Source organism: Pipistrellus kuhlii, unplaced genomic scaffold (genome assembly GCF_014108245.1).
Source record: "Pipistrellus kuhlii isolate mPipKuh1 unplaced genomic scaffold, mPipKuh1.p scaffold_m20_p_16, whole genome shotgun sequence".
Lineage (NCBI taxonomy): Eukaryota > Metazoa > Chordata > Mammalia > Chiroptera > Vespertilionidae > Pipistrellus > Pipistrellus kuhlii.
This window is the reverse complement of record NW_023425471.1, coordinates 738680-757096: the sequence shown is the minus strand read 5'-3', so window position 1 is coordinate 757096 and position 18417 is coordinate 738680. Positions and strand designations below refer to the sequence as shown.

At 44.4% G+C, this 18417-nt stretch overlaps 1 protein-coding gene across 2 annotated transcripts in view; it reads right to left on the bottom strand.

Moving 5' to 3' along the window:
- FRMPD4 (FERM and PDZ domain containing 4) overlaps positions 1-18417 on the bottom strand; it is a 422856-nt gene that overhangs the window by 152846 nt on the left and 251593 nt on the right. For both annotated transcript variants that reach the window (XM_036439810.2, XM_036439813.2), the window contains exon 2: positions 8414-8530. In XM_036439810.2, coding sequence (XP_036295703.1) covers positions 8414-8530 — 117 coding nt within the window. The remainder of the gene's footprint in view (positions 1-8413; positions 8531-18417) is intronic.

Genomic DNA, 18417 nt, shown 5'->3' with positions numbered 1-18417 from the left:
TTATCTCATCTATTAGAACACTCATAAGTTGCCAGCAATATTTGGTCATAAACCAAATGCTATCAGCATACTGAAACTCATGAACCTTGTTTCTTTTGTTAAAATATATTTTTGTTGATTGCACAGAGGAAGGGAGAGGGAGAGAGAGATAGAGAAATATCAATGACGAGAGAGAATCACGGATTGGCTGCCTCCTGCATGCCCCACACTAGGGATAGAGCCTGCAATCCGGGCGTGTGCCCTGACCGGGAATTGAACCATGACTACCTGGTTCATAGATCCACACTCAACCACTGAGCCACTGCGGATAGGCTGACCCTGTGTCTTTGCTGAGGAATCTAAGTAGAAATGTATGCTTGACAATGGGGGAGACTGAAGTATAAATGTTGAACTCAAAAGAACAACCAGCTGAGGGAAGAAGACAAGCAACCTCCAGCGAAGGGGCTGTTGTCATGCAAGCCAAGGCAATAACCTGGAGCAGTATATTGCCAACAATGAACTGGGGCCCCGGCTGGTGTGGCTCAGTGGTTAGAGCATCGACCTGGGGACTGAAGGGTCCCAGGTTTGATTCCGGTCAAGGGCACGTACCTTGGTTGCGGGCACATTCCCAGTAGGGAATGTGCAGGAGGCAGCTGATCAATGTTTCTCTCTCATCAATGTTTCTTACTCTCTATCTCTCTCCCTTCTTCTCTATAAAAAATCAATAAAATATATTTTTTAAAAAGGAAAGTAATGGCAGCCCTTGCCGGAACTCCTCTAGCCCACCCCCCCTGGTGGGCCATGGCAAAGCCCCCTGTCCCCAGCCCTCCTCTCCTGCTACATAGGAGCACAGACAACAATGAACAGACACCTGCCACAGGGGTGATCCCATGTCTTCAAGTTCAGCCAATTCACTTGGCAGCAGACCCCTCGCCCCCACTTGGCACTTGGCACAGGACACAGTGTCCCGCTTGTGCCCCAGCTTCGGGCGATGACATCAAAATTGCTCTCTGCAAGGGTTGGCTCAGGCCGGGAGGAGGCGATCCAGAGGCCATGCAGAGGAACAGAGGGTGGCAGGCTGCCTCGAGCCAGTCTTTCCAGCACAGGCTGTGATGGCAACCTGCTCCCCCAGGTGCCACTCCTCCTCATGGGCGGGACGTCCATGTGACCCCCAGAGGACTCTGTGACCCACTTCACATCCCTCAGGGCCACGGAGAGGTCAGGAGAAGGAAGAACACTTAGCTCCACCCAAAAGTATTGTCAGCCCTAAATGGTGTGGCTCAGTGGATGGAGCGTCGGCCTGCAGACTGAAAGTCCCAGGTTCAATTCCGGTCAAGGGCATGTACTTTCGTTGCGGGCACATCCCAGTGGGGAGGTGGGGGGTGCAGGAGGCAGCTGCTCAATGTTTCTCTCTCATCGATGTTTCTAACTCTCTATTCCTTTACCTTCCTCTCTGTAAACAAACAAACAAACAAACAAACAAACAAAAAACACAATAAAATATACTTTTTTTAAAAGTGTAGTCAGTACTGCAGGAATGACAGTCCCTTCAGAGACCTGGGCTTGTGGACTAGCAAGCCAAGAGTTTGAGGAGCTTCTCCTAGGATAATGGCCAGGTTAAAAAAACCAACAAAGTTCCTTTTATTTTTTTTTTTATTTTTTAAAAATCTTTTATTGCTTTTAAAGAGGAAGGAAGAGGGAGAGAGAGAGAGAAACATCAATGAGGAGAGAGAATCATGGATGGGCTGCCTCCTGCACACCCCACACTTGGGGATCGAGTCTGGAACCGGGGCATGTGCCCTTGACCCGAATAGAATCATGACCTTCTGGTTCACAGATGGACGCTCAAGCACTGAGTCATGCCAGCCGGGTAAACAGCGAAGTTTCCAGAACAAATGCACAGACAAGGCAAGAGGCTCTGATAAGGGACAAGTCTACTCAGCACACAGCTCTATGTCACGTGCCCAGGGAGAGCTGGAATGACAGTCATTCCACAGCCTGCCTTTTACAGCCTTCCCATCAGCTCTGCACACCTTCCTTCCTGCTAGGAGCAGAACTGATGGACTCAGTGGCTAGGAGCTTTGTTAGATGCACAAGAAAACAAATCTGCTCCAAGGAAGGGGAGAAACAGCCCCCAATGCTCTGCGTTCACGTGGACATGACGTGATTACCTCTCGTTTTAAGTGACACTATGCGCTTACTTTGTTCCTGCATTTCCAAAATGACAATCTCCCTTCCTCCTCTTGACGGGATGCTTGCATCCTGAGGAATTCATTTAACTAAATGGCATTTGCTCTAGCCATTAGACAATTATCTGCACTTTATGCAGAATTCATTGTGTGCACCGCAAGCGATATATTTTATTTAAGGATTCTCCCCCAAACCACAAAAGTGAGGCAAAGGGCCTCTTCTTTAATAAAATGCCAATTCTTTCTATCTGTCTATCTGTCTGTAAATAAATGAGCCAGCTTTTAACTCTGGATATTTAAAACCTAACACAATAATAGAGCTATCTACCTCAATTAGATCTCTCTCATTTCTTTTATTGGCAGAACAGTTAATTTCCAGAAAGATCTGCATTTTATTACTACAAACAAAGAGTAACAATTTGTGTAATCTCTCAGATTCATTTGCCTTTTGTCGAATGTGCATTAAAAATGGAGGCATGACAAAGTAGGAAATTGACATCTGCTTCAAATAAGGAAACCGTTACAAGGCAGTGGACGCAACCAAGATACCACATCCATCTTTATAATGGAACCCTTCTTGACTCTTTATAAAACATATAGAGAAGGGAAAGATCAAGAAGAAATACCACAGAGTAAGAGATTGAGGGTCTCATCCGCAGATTACAGTGAGACTTCTTATGAAATCTTGGGGTAAAGATGGAGAAAAAATACAGAAGAACAGCCCTAGAATTATGAAACAATGTTTGAAGATATGTAATCAATTGGTTCTTCCCTCTTTGGGACACTTGAATTACACCAGGCAGAGCCTAGATGGAGTACTTTGAGAATCACACATACAGACGAGGTAAGGTTTTGGCTTTTCTTTTAAAATATACACTGAGTGGCCAGATTATTGTGAGCTCTGAATGCATAATAATCTGGCCACTCAGTGTATATATATATTAGAGGCCTGGTGCATGAATTCATGCATGGGTGCGGTCCAACCAGCCTGGCCAGAGGGAAGGGACAAAGGTGGTTGTCTGGCCTGCCTGGTTTGAGGGGACAATTTGCATATTAGCCTTTTATTATACAGGATATACACTAAGTGGCCAGATTATTATGCCTCCAGAGATCATCGTATCTGGCCACTCAGTGTATATATACTAGAAGCCTGATGAACAAAATGTGTGGAAGGGGCATGGCACTCCCAACCCTGGCTTTGTCCAGAAGGTCACCTGGAAGGTTGTTCAGCTGTCTGGTCTAATTAGCACATTGCACTTTTATTATTAAAGATTTTTATTCATTTCAGAGAGGAATGGATAGACACATCAATGATGAGAGAATCATGGTTCAGCTGTCTCCTGCATGCCCCCTACTGGGGATCAAGCCTGCCACCTGGGCATGTGCCCAGACCTGGAATCAAACAGTGACCTCCTGGTTCATATTCAATAGTTCCATGCTCTACCACTGAACAACACTGGCCAGGCACCATTTCTCATTTCCATGATGACAGAATCCTGCCACCCTGACCGGACTGTCTTCTGCTGTGATTCACACAAAAGGGGGCTTGCCTCTTTCGGGTTAGACCTTATTGGAGATGGACGGGCCCCAATACACTGCACATTGACCAGAGAACTGCCTGGCAGACCGGAAGGGCTAGCCTCCTCCCCAGCTGGGCTGAGTTGATAGTGAAGGATCAAGTGGAAGTTTCCACGGCTCATTACTAATCTCCACTATTCAGGTTTCAGAAGTGAGTTCCGCATTAAGAAGATGCATGCCAACCCTGTTTAATTGCCCACCATGGGAATTGCGGGCAAAAGAAGAGAACAGTATGTCTTGTCCAATACGCACGCAGGGCTACGTTCATAGGCTCACAGGGTGAAGGGGGGCAGAAAACCAGCGGAATACAAAAGGAAAACAGAAATCTCGAGAACTTAGAACGGAAATCTCCCCCACGCTATGCCTATCCAGACTCCAACTCCCCTCCTAATCAATCTTGCCAGCCAGAGTTTTACTATTTTCCTTGTTTTAACATTTGCCTCTACCTACAAACATCAAACCCCAAACTTAGGAAGTATGTTATTTTTGTATTAACTCTTTCCACCCCCACATACAAATATGTTGTCATACCATTTCACCAAAGAATGGAAAATAAGTAACACAGGATGCTCTCTATTCTATTATTATATGTATTTGCAGTCCTGCTCAGCAGAAATATTTGTATAGTAACCACCGCCCTCCATGAATGCAAGAATGACTAACAGTCATTTTGGCATCACTGGTTTTTCATCTCTCCAAACAAGCTTGGTTTTTTTGGGTGGTATTTACATACAAAGAATAGAGAGCTACTTCTGGATTATGATCAATCATCTCAGCCCTGGCAGGACGGCTCAGTAGTTAGAGCATCGTCCTGATATTCCAAGGTTGCAGGTTCAATCCCTGGTTAGGACACGTATAATAATCAACCAATGGATGCATCAAAAAGTGGAACAACAAATTCCCCCCCCCCTTCCTTTGTCTCTCTAAAGTCAACAATGATAAAAAGAGGACTGATCATCTATTAACTTTGGGATTTTCATCATATCAGGAATTCACACAAACTGTGTAGGTTTTATTGAGCTGGGAAAGTCCTACTGTTAATCAATAAAATTATTTTATCTTAGGAACTTATTAATATTCATTTATTTAGTACTGACCTGTTTTAAAAGTAAGAGTCAGTAAATATTTTGAGTTACATGACTTCTTGACTTTTTTAAATCCTCACAAGAGGATGTTGTTTTTAAATTGATTTTAGAGAGAGGAAAGATAAAAATATATTTAAGAAAAAAAAAGAAGAAAAAAAAAAGAAGACATCTAATAGCTTTCAAAGAGACTTTGTGAAAGAGTGAAAAATTAAATGCAAAGGTGCTAATTACTAGGCATGGATTCACTTTCAAGTTGTTCATTTAACTTCTACAACTAATGAGTAGAGACAGACTCACACTGCAAGCTGGGGCTTTCCAGAAATCAGGTAATTAGAGTATCTCTTTATAATGGACATTACTCAGCAGGTAAGAAAAAGCACATCAGAATAATTCTCATTATTTGTAAAACTCATTAGTGATGAGGAAAGTACAAATAATTTCCAAAGTACTACTGTGGTGTGTGTGTGTGTGTTTTAACAATGCAAGGCAAACAGGTGATTTTAAATACACTAGTAGCCACATTTATATATATGTTTTAATTGACTTCACAGAGAGGAAGGGAGATGAAGAGGGATAGAAACATCAATGATGAGAGAGAATCATGGATCGGCTGCCTCCTGCTCATCCTCTATTGGGGATGGAGCCTACAACCTGGGCATGTGCCCTGAACTGGAATCAGACTTTGACTTCCTTCCTGGTTCATAGGTTAACGATCCCCACTGAGCAACATGAGCCAGGCCAAAGTACTGCTGTTCGTGACATCTTAAAACAGTGACTCTGAGGATTGTGAAAATTTACTTTGCAAGTAAAAAACAAAAACAGAAAAACCCACAGATTTGGAAAAGTGTCATTGGTAATCTGGCTCTAAAACTTACCATTTGATGATTGGCTCTTACACATGCAACAGCTGGCATTAGGCCACTGTACATGTTAAAATGACACCAGGGCTAGTCTTGGTTTTAATCTATTGATCAAATAGCCTAGAACCCAACTCTACCCAAGAAAAAGAAAAACCCACTGTAAGTGGAGAAGTTTGAGCTACACCTTCATAAATTCATGATCCACGTTTTTTGAAAATTTTATTTTTTTGCCAGAAATTTTTACTGTTTCGAATCAAAATATCTAGGCCATTACAACTGAGTCTTATATAAACCCATAACCATTTCACAAAATAGATGGCACAATGCAGTATAAAAATATCTTTCTAGCAACCTGAGGGCTCCCTGCAGTGGGTCATGTTCAAGGGCAACCTGAATTTCCCAGGAGGGACCTAGAAGGCAAGCCCTTCAGCCCCCAACTGTACTTTGAAGAGGGGCATTCTCTCCCCACCACAACAATTCTAGGAAGGGGAGAGATTTGAGCTGCAGAGACTGGGAAACAGGTGATTGTTTCCCTAGATATGTTCCAACAATCCAAACATGAAGGTGCGGGATGCCCAAGAGATCTAATCCAAGTCTTGGCAGGTATTAATTCTTATAAAAATGATTCCCCACCTCTCATGATGAGCATGTGTTCACTGGTCACTCCATAAAACAATGCATCCTGTGATGTGAAAGATGTGTTCCCTTGGCCACGAATCTCTGCTCAATTGTATTAGACCAGGGTAAACTGTGCTTCCGGATTGCAAATCTATGTCACTAATTTCTCATAATTAAGAATTTCACTTAGGTTGGAGAAGAAAGCAGGGTGGACCCTTGCTGTATTGAGAAGTGTTATGTAAATATTCTCATACAACTGCAAACCATCAGAGCACTGTGGAAATGTGTAATGGGTCCTCAGAAAGCGGAATTGCTGGATTGCCATATGATCCAGCAATTCCGCTCCCAACTAGAGCCCCAGGACAGTGGAAAACAGGGACACAAACAGAAACTTGTACACCGGTGTCTATAGAAACACTGTTCACAAGAGCCCCAATGATCCATTGGCAGATGAATGGGTTACCAAATGTGATATATATACCCATACAAGGGGAATTATTAAGTTTTAAAAAGAAATGAAATTCTGATATGTGCTACAGCTGGATGAACCTTGAGGACATTATGCTGAGTGGAATAAGCCAGACACAAAAGGACAAATGCTATATGATTTCACTTAGGTGAGTACTTAGAATAGACAGATTCATAGAGACAGAAAATAGAACAGAGTTTACCAGGGTAACAGAGGGGGAATAGGAAGTTATTGTTTAATGCAGTGGTCGCCAACCAGTGGTGTGTGGACTACTGGTGGTCCATGAGGTCCGAAAGGCTGGCAACCGCTGGTTTAATGGGTACAGAGTTTCTGTTAGGGATGATAAGAGAAAGTTCTAGAAATGGATACTGCTGATGGTTTCACAACATTGTGAACATACTTCATGGCACTAATTGGTACAACTAAAAATGGCTAATTTGATGTTATAGCTCCCACAACAATCCAAAATCTAACCCAATATTGATAGGGGGGACTTATAATCTGATAGATAGACCACCTGAATTAATCTTAAAAGTAATCATATTAGTTTAAATCTGAGAACACATAGGTTTATGTGAATAGAAGGTTATGTTTCTGATAAATGAATAGGGGGTTAAGTTTTTCATAAATTTCCTTTTCAAGGCTGGTGTGAAGTGACTGGGGAGGTGACTCAGCTGTGAATCTAGCAAGCAGAACCAATAAGCATGGTCAGGCCGACCCACCAGCAGCCAAAACATCATCTCGTCCACATCATCTCATCGCCTGATGACTAAGGACAATAGCTGACGCCTGCAGACCCCCAGCCTGCACATAGCACCTCAGCCCACTCCCATTTATCATCCTGTCCCCAGCACCTTACTGTGAGACACCCCGTCTTCTTGGTGGGCTGGCCTTCTCAATAATCGCCTTATATGATTCACCCTGCCCTCATGATTGGACACAGCGACAGGCAGCCCTAGCCCAACTGGGGGTTTCCTGGTAACAATATCACCGTGAGAAATGTATGACCTGATCCATTATGGGCACAATCCTTTGAGCAGACTTTTCTAGCAATAGGTGAGGTAGGTCTATTTCCGTTCTGACTATTTCTAGAAAGCATTCTCAATGATAGTCCTCATGGCAAACCTGTGTGTCCACCTCACCCAATGAGTCCAGCTGGCCTTGGATTTAGGAAGGAAAACTTCGGTTCTGGCCCATGGTTACTATGCCCTAGCCGTGGTCAGCAAACTGGCTCGAGAGCCACATGTGGTTCTTTGGACCCTTGAGTGTGGCTCTTCCACAAAATGCCATGGCCTGGGTGAGTATTTTGAAGAAGTAGCATTAGAAGAAGTTTAAGTTTAAAAAATTTGGCTCTCAAAAGAAATTTCAATCATTGTACTGTTGATATTGGGCTCTGTTGACTGATGAGTTTGCCGACCACTGGCCTATAGGGCACTGTCACTTTAAGATGGTGCTTGTCCAAGAACAAAACAAAGCCATGTCACAAGATACAGAGAACACAGGACATCCAGCTGTTTGTGCCATGGCCTCCCAATGCCTATGAGTCCCTAACTGGAGTCTGATAATTCTCCTGAGAGTCAGACAGAGACGTCCAAGAGCCAGAGACCTTGTTCTTATGTCATCTATGCCGCCTACCTGATGAAGCAGTCCCGGCCATCCCGGTTCGCCGTCATCTCCCATCCATAGGGCGGAACCTGGTTCAAGCCCCAGGTCCCCGAGGGAGGTGGCCAGCCTGAAGACTTCGCCCTGTGGCTGCAAAAGAAGAACCAAAGGAAGAAAGCATCATTGCAATGGCCCCTGCACATTCCTTCTGAGCCGCTCTGGAAGGCGCATAGCATCCGCTCCTCACAATGGGCTGTATCCCCGCTGACTGTGTGAATTTAAAAAAATATATATTTTATTGATTTTTTATAGAGAGGAAGAGAGAGGGATAGAGAGTTAGAAACACTGATGAGAGAGAAGCATTGATCAGCTGCCTCTTGCACAGCCCCTACTGGGGATGTGCCCGCAACCAAGGTACATACCCTTGACCGGAATCGAACCCGGGACCCTTCACTCCGCAGGCAGACACTCAATCCAGTTTCAGCTGACTATGTGAATATTTTGTGCCAGGTACTGTTCTATATAGAATCTTGCTTTTTTTTTTTTTTTTATCTTTACTGATTTCAGAGAGGAAGGGAGAGGGAGAGAGAAACATCAATGATGAGAGAGCATCAAGGATCTGCTGCCTCCTGCACGCCCCCCACTGGGGATCAAGTCCACAACCCAGGCCTGTGCCATCACCGGGAACCGAACCATAACCTCCTGGTTCCTAGGTCCACGCCCAACCATTGAGCCACACTGGTCAGGCAGGGGTGGGGTGTCAACCTTTTTGTAATGAGGAGAGACTTCATTCCCCAGGCCTCAGGACAAAGCACCACAACCCTCCCCCCGCCCCCCCCCACCTCATGCACCTGACCATGACCCAGCACTATTGTTTGGAGAAACAAGCCCATTTCCTGTCAGCACTCTGCAAAAGGACTCTTTTGCATCATTCTAACCGCCTCCCTAGATCTTGAACTTCCTGTCCGTTTTCCCACTTCCTTCATGAAGTGTGGGGAGCCAGAGCTCACACATTGAACAGGGGTCTGGCAAATTTAGAATGCACGGCAGGGTGATTTCTGGCCTGATGACTATTAAAAAACAAAGACGCAGAAAGAGTGTTTGTTCCTCTTCTTCATGCAAAAGCCAGCAGCAGCCGTTTCCCCAGGCTGTGTTTTACAAAAGGGGCTGTTTCCCTGCAGCAAGAAAACACATGAATTTCCACCCCGAGGGACCCCCGAAACAGCCAATTTCTCTGCACCAGCATGTGAATGCTTTCTAAGCCCTCCCCTCCCCCAAAAAGAACCAGCCCGGAGGGGTATGAACACAGTATGTCCTCTATTATTGTACAAAGGCTTGACAAGGATTTGTACATCGTGAGGTGCCACAAAGAATATTCTTAAAAGTGAAAAGAGGCTTATGCAGAGAGCACAACAATTTATTCTGGATTGTTCATTTATGTACTGTATCCAAATGTTCACCTTTTATATATATATATATATATATATATATATATATATATATATATATATATATTTGCACTTTTTAAAAAAAGAGCAAAATGCTAATTGACAGTATCTTTGCACTGCCCACCAGCCAATCAGGAGTGAGTATGCAAATTAACCCAAAAAAGCTAGCAGATTAATTTGTATATGCAGGCATTGAGGGGCAGGGGGCAGAGTGGGACTCTTGCATTCCGCACCACCGCAGCCACTCTGGGCCTCTGGGCAGCATTGAAAGGCAGCTCTGGGCCAGAGGGAAAAGGCTGCTCCAGCCAGAGTGAAGTTGGTGCAGGTAGCCAGGGGAAGTGGCTGCCTCCTGCACACCCCCTACTGGATATTAACCCCAAAACCCTGGCAAGTGCCCTTGACCAGAATCAAATCAGGGATCCTACCCTAGCTGGTTTGGCTCAGTGGATAGAGCATCATCTTTTGGAATGAAGGGTCACTGGTTTTATTCTAGTCAGGGGCACATGCCTGGGTTGTGGGCTTGATCCCCAGTAGGGGACATGCAAGAGGCGGCAAGTCAATGGTTCTCTCTTATCATTGATGTTTCTATCACTTTTTTCCCTCTCCCTTACTCCCTAAAAATCAATAAAGATATATATATTTAAAAACAACTAAACAAACCTGGGATTCTTCAGTCCGCAGACCAGCGCTCTATCTACTGAGCCAACCCAGCTCAGGCTCAGCTAACTTATTGAAGACCAACACAGCTCTGTGTTTTCTCTTCTCTTTTCCTTTCTTCCCTTCTCCCAACCCTCCACTCCAGAAGCTAAATCACAAGTAGAAAGACACAGCCTTCCTAATAGAATTGTCATGTAAATGAAAGAACTGTAATAGGAGCTGGAGGAAGCCTGCATTTTATTATGAGCTACATCGTGTCCTGTCCAGAATGTCCAGGAAGTTGTAAGCAACAGTCCACAACGTTGTTTCCCCATAAATCCTTTGGTCATGGAACACCAAGTGAAACTACTGGAAAAATCCACAAACTCTAATTGAGTGAATTCAGGTCAAGGGACAGCAGTTGTTACAAAACAAAGAACTGAATAATTAAACTCAGACATGACTATATAACTGTTTGCTAATACTAACTACATGGGGCATGGCCCTGGCCAGTGTGGGTCACTTGATTTAGCATCATCTCATCCACCAGGAGGTCTCTGGTTGGATTCCAGATCAGGGCACATGCCCTGGTTGTGGATTCGATGCCCAGTAGGTGGCATGCAGGAGGCAGCCAATGGATGTTTCTCTCTCATTGAAGATTCTTTAGATATCTCTCCCTCTCCCTTCCTCTCTCTCCAAAATCAATAAAACATATTTTTTAAAAAATACATGGGTCAGAAAGGCATGAGTAGGACTTAATTAAAATGAGAGTAGAACAAAGGTAAACAGTGTTTGTACATATGTAACAATAAGAGTCTGGAGGAAAAACAAGGGTGCAGGTCATAACTGGGGGGACTTGGCTGCTGCTCTATGCAGTGTGCTTACTGGAAGGCCACCCCAACAACAACATCCATCCTTGAAGCTGACAGTTTACTCTCTGCTGGGAAGATGCTCCAGTAACCTTTTCCGAATCCCATCTCTATGGCTGTACCAAACTGCCCACCATTCCCCGATGCCGCCCATCCAATCACTGTTGAAGACACAGTTCTTTCTACCCAGAGGCAAAGAGGTGGCCCCTTGTAGAGCAGTAGCAGGGCCAGTGCATATTATAGATATAGATATAGATATAGATATACATATACATATAGATATATATATAGACACAGATATAGATATAGATATATAGACATAGATATAGATATAGATATATAAACATATACATAGATATAGATATATAGACATAGACATAGATATAGATGATATAGATATAGATATAGATATATATCCTGCCCTAGCTGATTTGGCTCAGTGGATAGAGCATCGGCCTGCGGACTTAAGGGTCCCGGGTTCTATTCTGGTCAAGGATACTTGCCTGGGTTGTGGGCTTGATCCCCAGTAGAGGGTGTATAGGAAGCAGCCTATCAATGATTCTCTCTCATCATGGATGTTTCTCTTTCTATCTCTCCCTCCCTCTCCCTTCCTCTCTGAAATCAATAAAAATTATATTTATAAATAAGAGGAAAGCAGAGGTCCTGGCTGTTTGGTTTTAAAGCCCCTCAGGGACTTATTAAATAGGAGTAGCAGGGTGTGCTGGTCAAGGGCATGGCCCTTAGAGCAGCAAGGGTGGTCTCAGGACCAGCAGCAGCAGCACCTAGGAGCTTGGTGGAAATGCAAATTCTTGGCAACCCACCCAAGACGTACTTATCCCAAACAAGACCTACTTATCCCACCGTCACCAAACCTGCGGGCCAGGCGGGGCCCACTCAAGTCTGAGAGCCTCTGTGTGGAAACCAGACTCTTCCTGGATCCCGGCTCTGCCATTTACTTTACATAAAATTGAGCAAGTAAAACAGCCTCTTTAACCCCGAGTCCCAGCCACTCATCTCTAACATGGCTGTAATGGGACCTCGTCTTTGGGAGAATACTAAATGGGTTTTCAAAAGTGCTTAGTATGGTCTGGCCAGTGTAGCTATGTGGTAGAGCATCCACCTATGAACAAGGAAGTTACAGTTCGATCTTCGGTCAGGACACATGCCCAGGTTGTGGGTTCGATCCCCACTAGGGGGAGTGCAGGAGGTGGCTGATCCATGCTTCTTTCTCATCATTGATGTTTCTCTCCCTCTCTGAAATCAATAAAAATATTTTAAAAAAATAATAGTGAAAAGAATCGGCTCTATTTTGAAGAGAGGCAAGTTGTTAACAACTCCTGACATTTATTAAGGGATTATTCTATGCCAATCTCTGTGCTAAGGATTCTATGTTGCCTGGCTCACAATATCCTAAGTGTTATAAAGATGCTGCCAAATAAAAGCTCTCTGTAACCCTGGAGAGACATAGGCCTTAGGGGAGTGATGCCCACACGATGGTTTTATCCATTCTCAAAATAGAAAAAGGATCATCATCTATTCCCGCCCCCCATACTTGCAAAAATGGGTTAAGACTAGCCCAGTAACACCTCTGTAAGGTCAAGTTGCCCTCAAAGGAGAAGAAAATATTAGACATTTTCCTCAGGAGCTGGGAATCCCAGCTGGGTGTGCAGAGGGTCACTTTCCACCGGGCTTGGCCCATCCTCGAGATTCCTTGCAAGTCCGACGTTCTGTGACTTCCACTCGGGCCCATGACTGTGTGAGCCACTTTCAAACACTTCGCTCAGCCTTAAAAATAGCGACCTACATCGGCGGGGCTATTTCTGGCCCTCCGGAAACTCCCCAGGATGCACTGAACTGGTTGGCAACTTTGTGCTTCACCCATCTATTCTCAGCAACAGATGGAAAGTGGCCTGACAAAACAGGTCTTGAGGCATGAAGAGAGGAAGCTGCGGAGGGGACAGGCAAAGCTGCAGAGCTGTGAGTGTTGGGACCATGGGTGAGCTAGCCCGGGTCTCCTCCTGCGGTGAGAGGATCCTGTCCTTCAAGGTTCCCTGTCCCCATGAGTAACTGACTAACTAACCCAGTGTTTTGGTTGCAGCTAATGATGCTGTTGATGCTCAGGCCTGTTCTGAATGAGGCTGCCTTCTCTTCTCTCTCAGAACATAACTTTCTCGGCCCGACCATGTGGCTCAATGGTTAAGCATTGACCTATGAACCAGGATTCCCAGTTGGGGCACAGGCCTGGGTTTTGGCCTCCATCCCAGTAAAGGGTGTGCAGGAAGCAGCCGATCCATGATTCTCTCTCATCACTGATCTTTCTCTCTCTTCCCCTCTCCCTTCTCCTTTCTGAAATCAATAAAAATGTATTTGTTTTTTTATTTTATTTTTAATTTAAAAAATATTTTATTGATTTCAGAGAAGAAGGGAGAGAGATAGAGAGATTGAAATATCAATGATGAGAGAGAATTATTGATCGGCTACCTGCTGCAAACCCCCCACTGGGGATCGAGCTCACTACCCAGGCATATGCCCTTGGCCTGAATCAAACCTGGGACCCTTCAGTCCACAAGCCAACACTCTATCCACTGAGCCACACCGGCTAGGGCAAAAAAAAAATGTATTTGCCTTTTAGAACAACATAACTCTCTTCATTCAACCAGTAGCCAAAGCATTGCAGTCTCTGGTAAGAGAGAAGGCTTCCCTCCTACACACCCTCATTAGCAGCTGCCAGGGCCAGCGCCTGAGAAGAAAGCGACACTGACGGGGTGAAAATACCATCAAGGCCACACAGACAGGAGTAAGAATCAGCCTACCAACTATTTTTAAGATTTCACTTCTGTTATGACAAGGAGGACAGGAAAATACAGCAAAGGGAAAGTCGAAAACTACTTTAAAAATTCATGCTAAGCCTCTATAAAGCAGAAACTCAGAAATATGTTCATCACCAAACCATTTCATTCAAGCTCCAATGCAGTATTAATCAAGAGTTTGTTTACCTATGGTAGCCCTAGCCTGTTTGGCTCAGTGGATAGAGCATCCGCCTGCAGAAGGGTCCCGGGTTAGATTCTGATCAAGGAAACAGGCCTAGGTTGCAGGCTCAATCCCAGTGTGGGGCATGCAGGAGGCAGTGATCCATGATTCCTTCTCATCATTGATGTTTCTATCTCTCTCCCTCTCTCTTCCTCTCTGAAATCAATAAATATATTTATATTTTTAAAGCGAGTTTACCTCTCATAAAAGACATTGGGATGTCTATTCTCATAACCAAATTTGAACCTTTTCCTAATGATCTTATCTGCTTCATTGCATGGTTCCGCAAGCCACACAATACAACCGATCGTGTGATTCTGTTGTGTGAGTTTCCATTCAAACCTCTCACCAGCGGACTGAGTTACACTTCCTAACTGGGCATCTGGGCGAACTACCAGGAGACTCAAATCCAGGCCAACAGGTTCCCTTCCCAAAAATTTGGACCTACGAACTGCAGCCTCACTCTGTATGAAATGCTGTGACATGTTCAAGATATCCTGGGCATCTGAGGACATATATGTGGAATCCCCAAACACTGCATGCAGGCGTGGCCCTCAAAGTCAGATGCAACTCTGCCTTGAATGAGACATGGAAGCTTTGCAAAGTGCACTTGCACCCATTAGCACGCTGAATTCTCTAGTTCCGTGGATCTGGGAGGCCGATCAGAATTAGCCCCGCAATGTACCGCAGGAAACAGATGCAGACTGGCCAGGATGGCCAAGGATGCTCAGAGAGGCACTCCAGAGCGAAATGCGGGTACAGTTAGCCCCCCAACAATAGAGACCCTTTTACTAGAATGCTGTTGTCCGTGCACACGGGGCCAACGGACATGCAAGGACCAGGCCTTCTACATCCTTCTCCGTCTCTTACGCAGACCAGCATCCAGGATATAACAGAAGCTCAGTGTGAGCGGAGTTAGCACAGGAGTCTGAGCCACATGCTGGTACTGGCTCAGCATCTCAGGCATTGAAGTGGTAGCACCCTGCCTGCAAGCAGGTAAGTGTGTGTGTTGGGGGGGAGGCGGTAATAGGAGTTTAATGACTGCTATTAGGCAGCCACTGTTCTGGGTATTTTCACAGGCTGGTCCATTTTACATCTCACAACAGCTTAACAAGAGGGGCTGGTGGCCGCCAGGAGGCTCAGACAATGGCTCCCATTCAGCCATCAGACTGACAGACAGAACTGGCTACAGAGAGTGTGCACAATAGGAGGTACCAATAAGAGTATCTGTGGCCACAGGCCTAAGAGAACCGTCCGGAAGGATGGATTCCCAGTGGCTGTCTCTGAGCTGGGAGACGGAGGTGGGTTTTCATCTGCTTTTGTCTCTATTTCTTATCATGAGTATGTGTTATTTTTGTAGTTCAAGTTTTATTTTAGTCAAAAGAAATTAACCAAACTATGGCATGAACATGCAGTGGAATACTATGCCCCTGTAAAAAGTAATTTCTTTGTATAGAGATTTGGAAAGATCTTAAAGTAAATTAGAAAATGAAAAAGAAATGAGGCAAGGGTCAGCTAGTGTGGCTCAGTAGTTGAGCATCGACCTTTGAACCAGGAGTTTGAGGTTGGATTCCCGGTCAGGGCACATGCCTGGGTGGTGGGCTCCATCCCCAGTGTAGGGGGATGCAGGAAGCAGCCGATCCATGGTTATCTCTCATCATTGATGTTTCTCTCTCTCTCCCTCTCCCTTCCTCTCTGAAATCAATAAAAATCTATTTTTTAAAAAAGAAAAGAGGCAAGATCCGGAGAGATGTACAGCCTGCTACCATGGGTGTGAAATCAGAAGAGGAAGAAAGAATGCATAAGGCCAAACCATGGAATCTAGTTTCAGACAGAGAGGCCTTGAAACGTGGCTCTGTCTCTTAGCATCCTTACCCTCACCAACGCAGCAGCTTTATCCTCTGGAAACTTAGGGTCACACTAAGCCCCTTGGGGAATGTGCTAAGGACTACATGAATTAAGTGTCCCCAAATAGCTGCCGTTGGAATTCCTTGCACATACTTGCAAATACAGTGAATAATAAGTACACAGGATGTCTCACATAGCTGCTCCAGGTGCTTGACATATGACTGTGAACAAAATAAAAACCAGAAGCATCGACCTAGAAATAGCACCCCCGTCACGTGGGCCAGATCTCTTCTAGCCTGGCATCACACTCATTTTGTAGAAGGATATTCTGTGGTTTTGAAACCAACGCTCTTGTCTTTCCCTGAGCACACATGTCCTCCATGGTCGGCAAACCACGGCTCGTGAGCCACATGCAGCTCTTTGGCCCCTTGAGTGTGGCTCTTCCACAAAATACCACGGCCTGGGCAAGTCTATGTTGAAGAAGTGGCGTTAGAAGAAGTATAAGTTTAAAAAATGTGGCTCTCCAAAGAAATGTCAATCGTTGTACTGTTGATATTTGGCTCTGGTGACTAATGAGTTTGCCGACCACTGTCTTAGCCAAATGCGCCTTTCCCCAGGGCAGGGGCACTCTCCTTTACCTGCACATCCCCGTAGTCCACAGTACGTGGAATTGGTAGGTGTGCAATATGTACTATTTGTGGACTGAGCAGACATATAAGTGGACTGGTTGCACTTGCTTTGCTAAATACACAAAGCTGTCCAGAAATAGGAACATAACCCAATCTTTGGGCGGGAGACCTGAATACATGGAAGCCATCACATAATGCTTCTGTTCCCTCCTGCTGTTGGCTGGCTGGAGGATCTGTCTCCACACGATGGGAATGGATAGTGTGGCCCTCATGGCACTCCTTTGAGTCATCCATGGCCAATGAGCCTGTGCCCTGCACTATTAAATCCCGCCTGTGCCACATTAAAAAACAAACAAACAAAACAAAACAAAAAAAAAACCAAAAAAAAAACCAGATTTTTTTTTTCTTTTTATAGAGAGGAAGGGAGAGGGATAGAGAATTAGAAACAAGCAAATGGGCACTTGCCCTCATGGAATTGAAGGTCTTGTTGAGGAAAGCAAGCATCCTTGCTCACCCTACTGGAAACACTGTCCTGGCTCTGGTGGTTCCCAGAACCTTGAGCTCTCATTGAAACTCCTCGGGTGGGAGTGCATGCTGGGAGACCTGGCAAAGGGCAGATAGGAAATCTTCCCTGCTCCTCTCCGATTATCCCGCACAGAAGACAATTCCACCCGTAGTGACCATTAAGTGCTTTTTCCCACTTGATGTAGGGCCCGGCCTTTGCTCTTAGCTATAATATAGAACTTAAATATACTCTGAGGACCCACCAAATGTATCCTGTCATTGAACTTGACAGCGATTATAGGATTAATGAAACCCAGAATTGGCTGAATCTGCCAAATGGCCTAATCTAATTTTCGAGTACATTGTTAAAACACTTTTGCAAACACTCATTATTTTGAGAGGCAGCACTCAAGTTCACACTTGCCTTATTTTTAGATGACTCATAACATAATATTGCTACTCAACAAGCCTAGCTGAATCCAATTGGCTTCGAACATCCTCATGAACTACATATAAAAAAAATCAAACATATTCTGAGCTAGCTAGCTATTGTGAAAATTATTATTTTCATGGTTTGTTGGGGATGAGCACATATATTTTCATCACTTCTGGATTTTTATGGGTTACCTATAAAGTATTTGCTTGAGTGGACTGTAGATTTCTTAATCTTCTCAGCCTTGCTTAATGAATTTTAGGATCCTATGTTTAACAAGTATATGTAATAGCGATCTCTCATTCCTTAAGTTTTTTTTTTAATTTCTGATTAAGATAATTAAAATTATCCTCAATTAGATACCAGCAGGAATAAATGGAATAGATTATTAAAAGGAAGGAAGGGGAGAGAGCAGAAAGGAGCCAATATGACTATGTATGCAACTGTTATGAACTAAAAGTGGGGAAAAAAACATATAGAGGGAAGCACACTGGCCTGAAAGGCAGAAGAATAGGTTCTAAGTGTGCCATTTATAACAGGGGTCAGCAAACATGTTTTATAAAGAGCCAGATAATATTTTCAGCTTTGAGGGTCATGGAGTCTCTATTGCATCCCCTCAAATTCACAGTTATATTTCAAG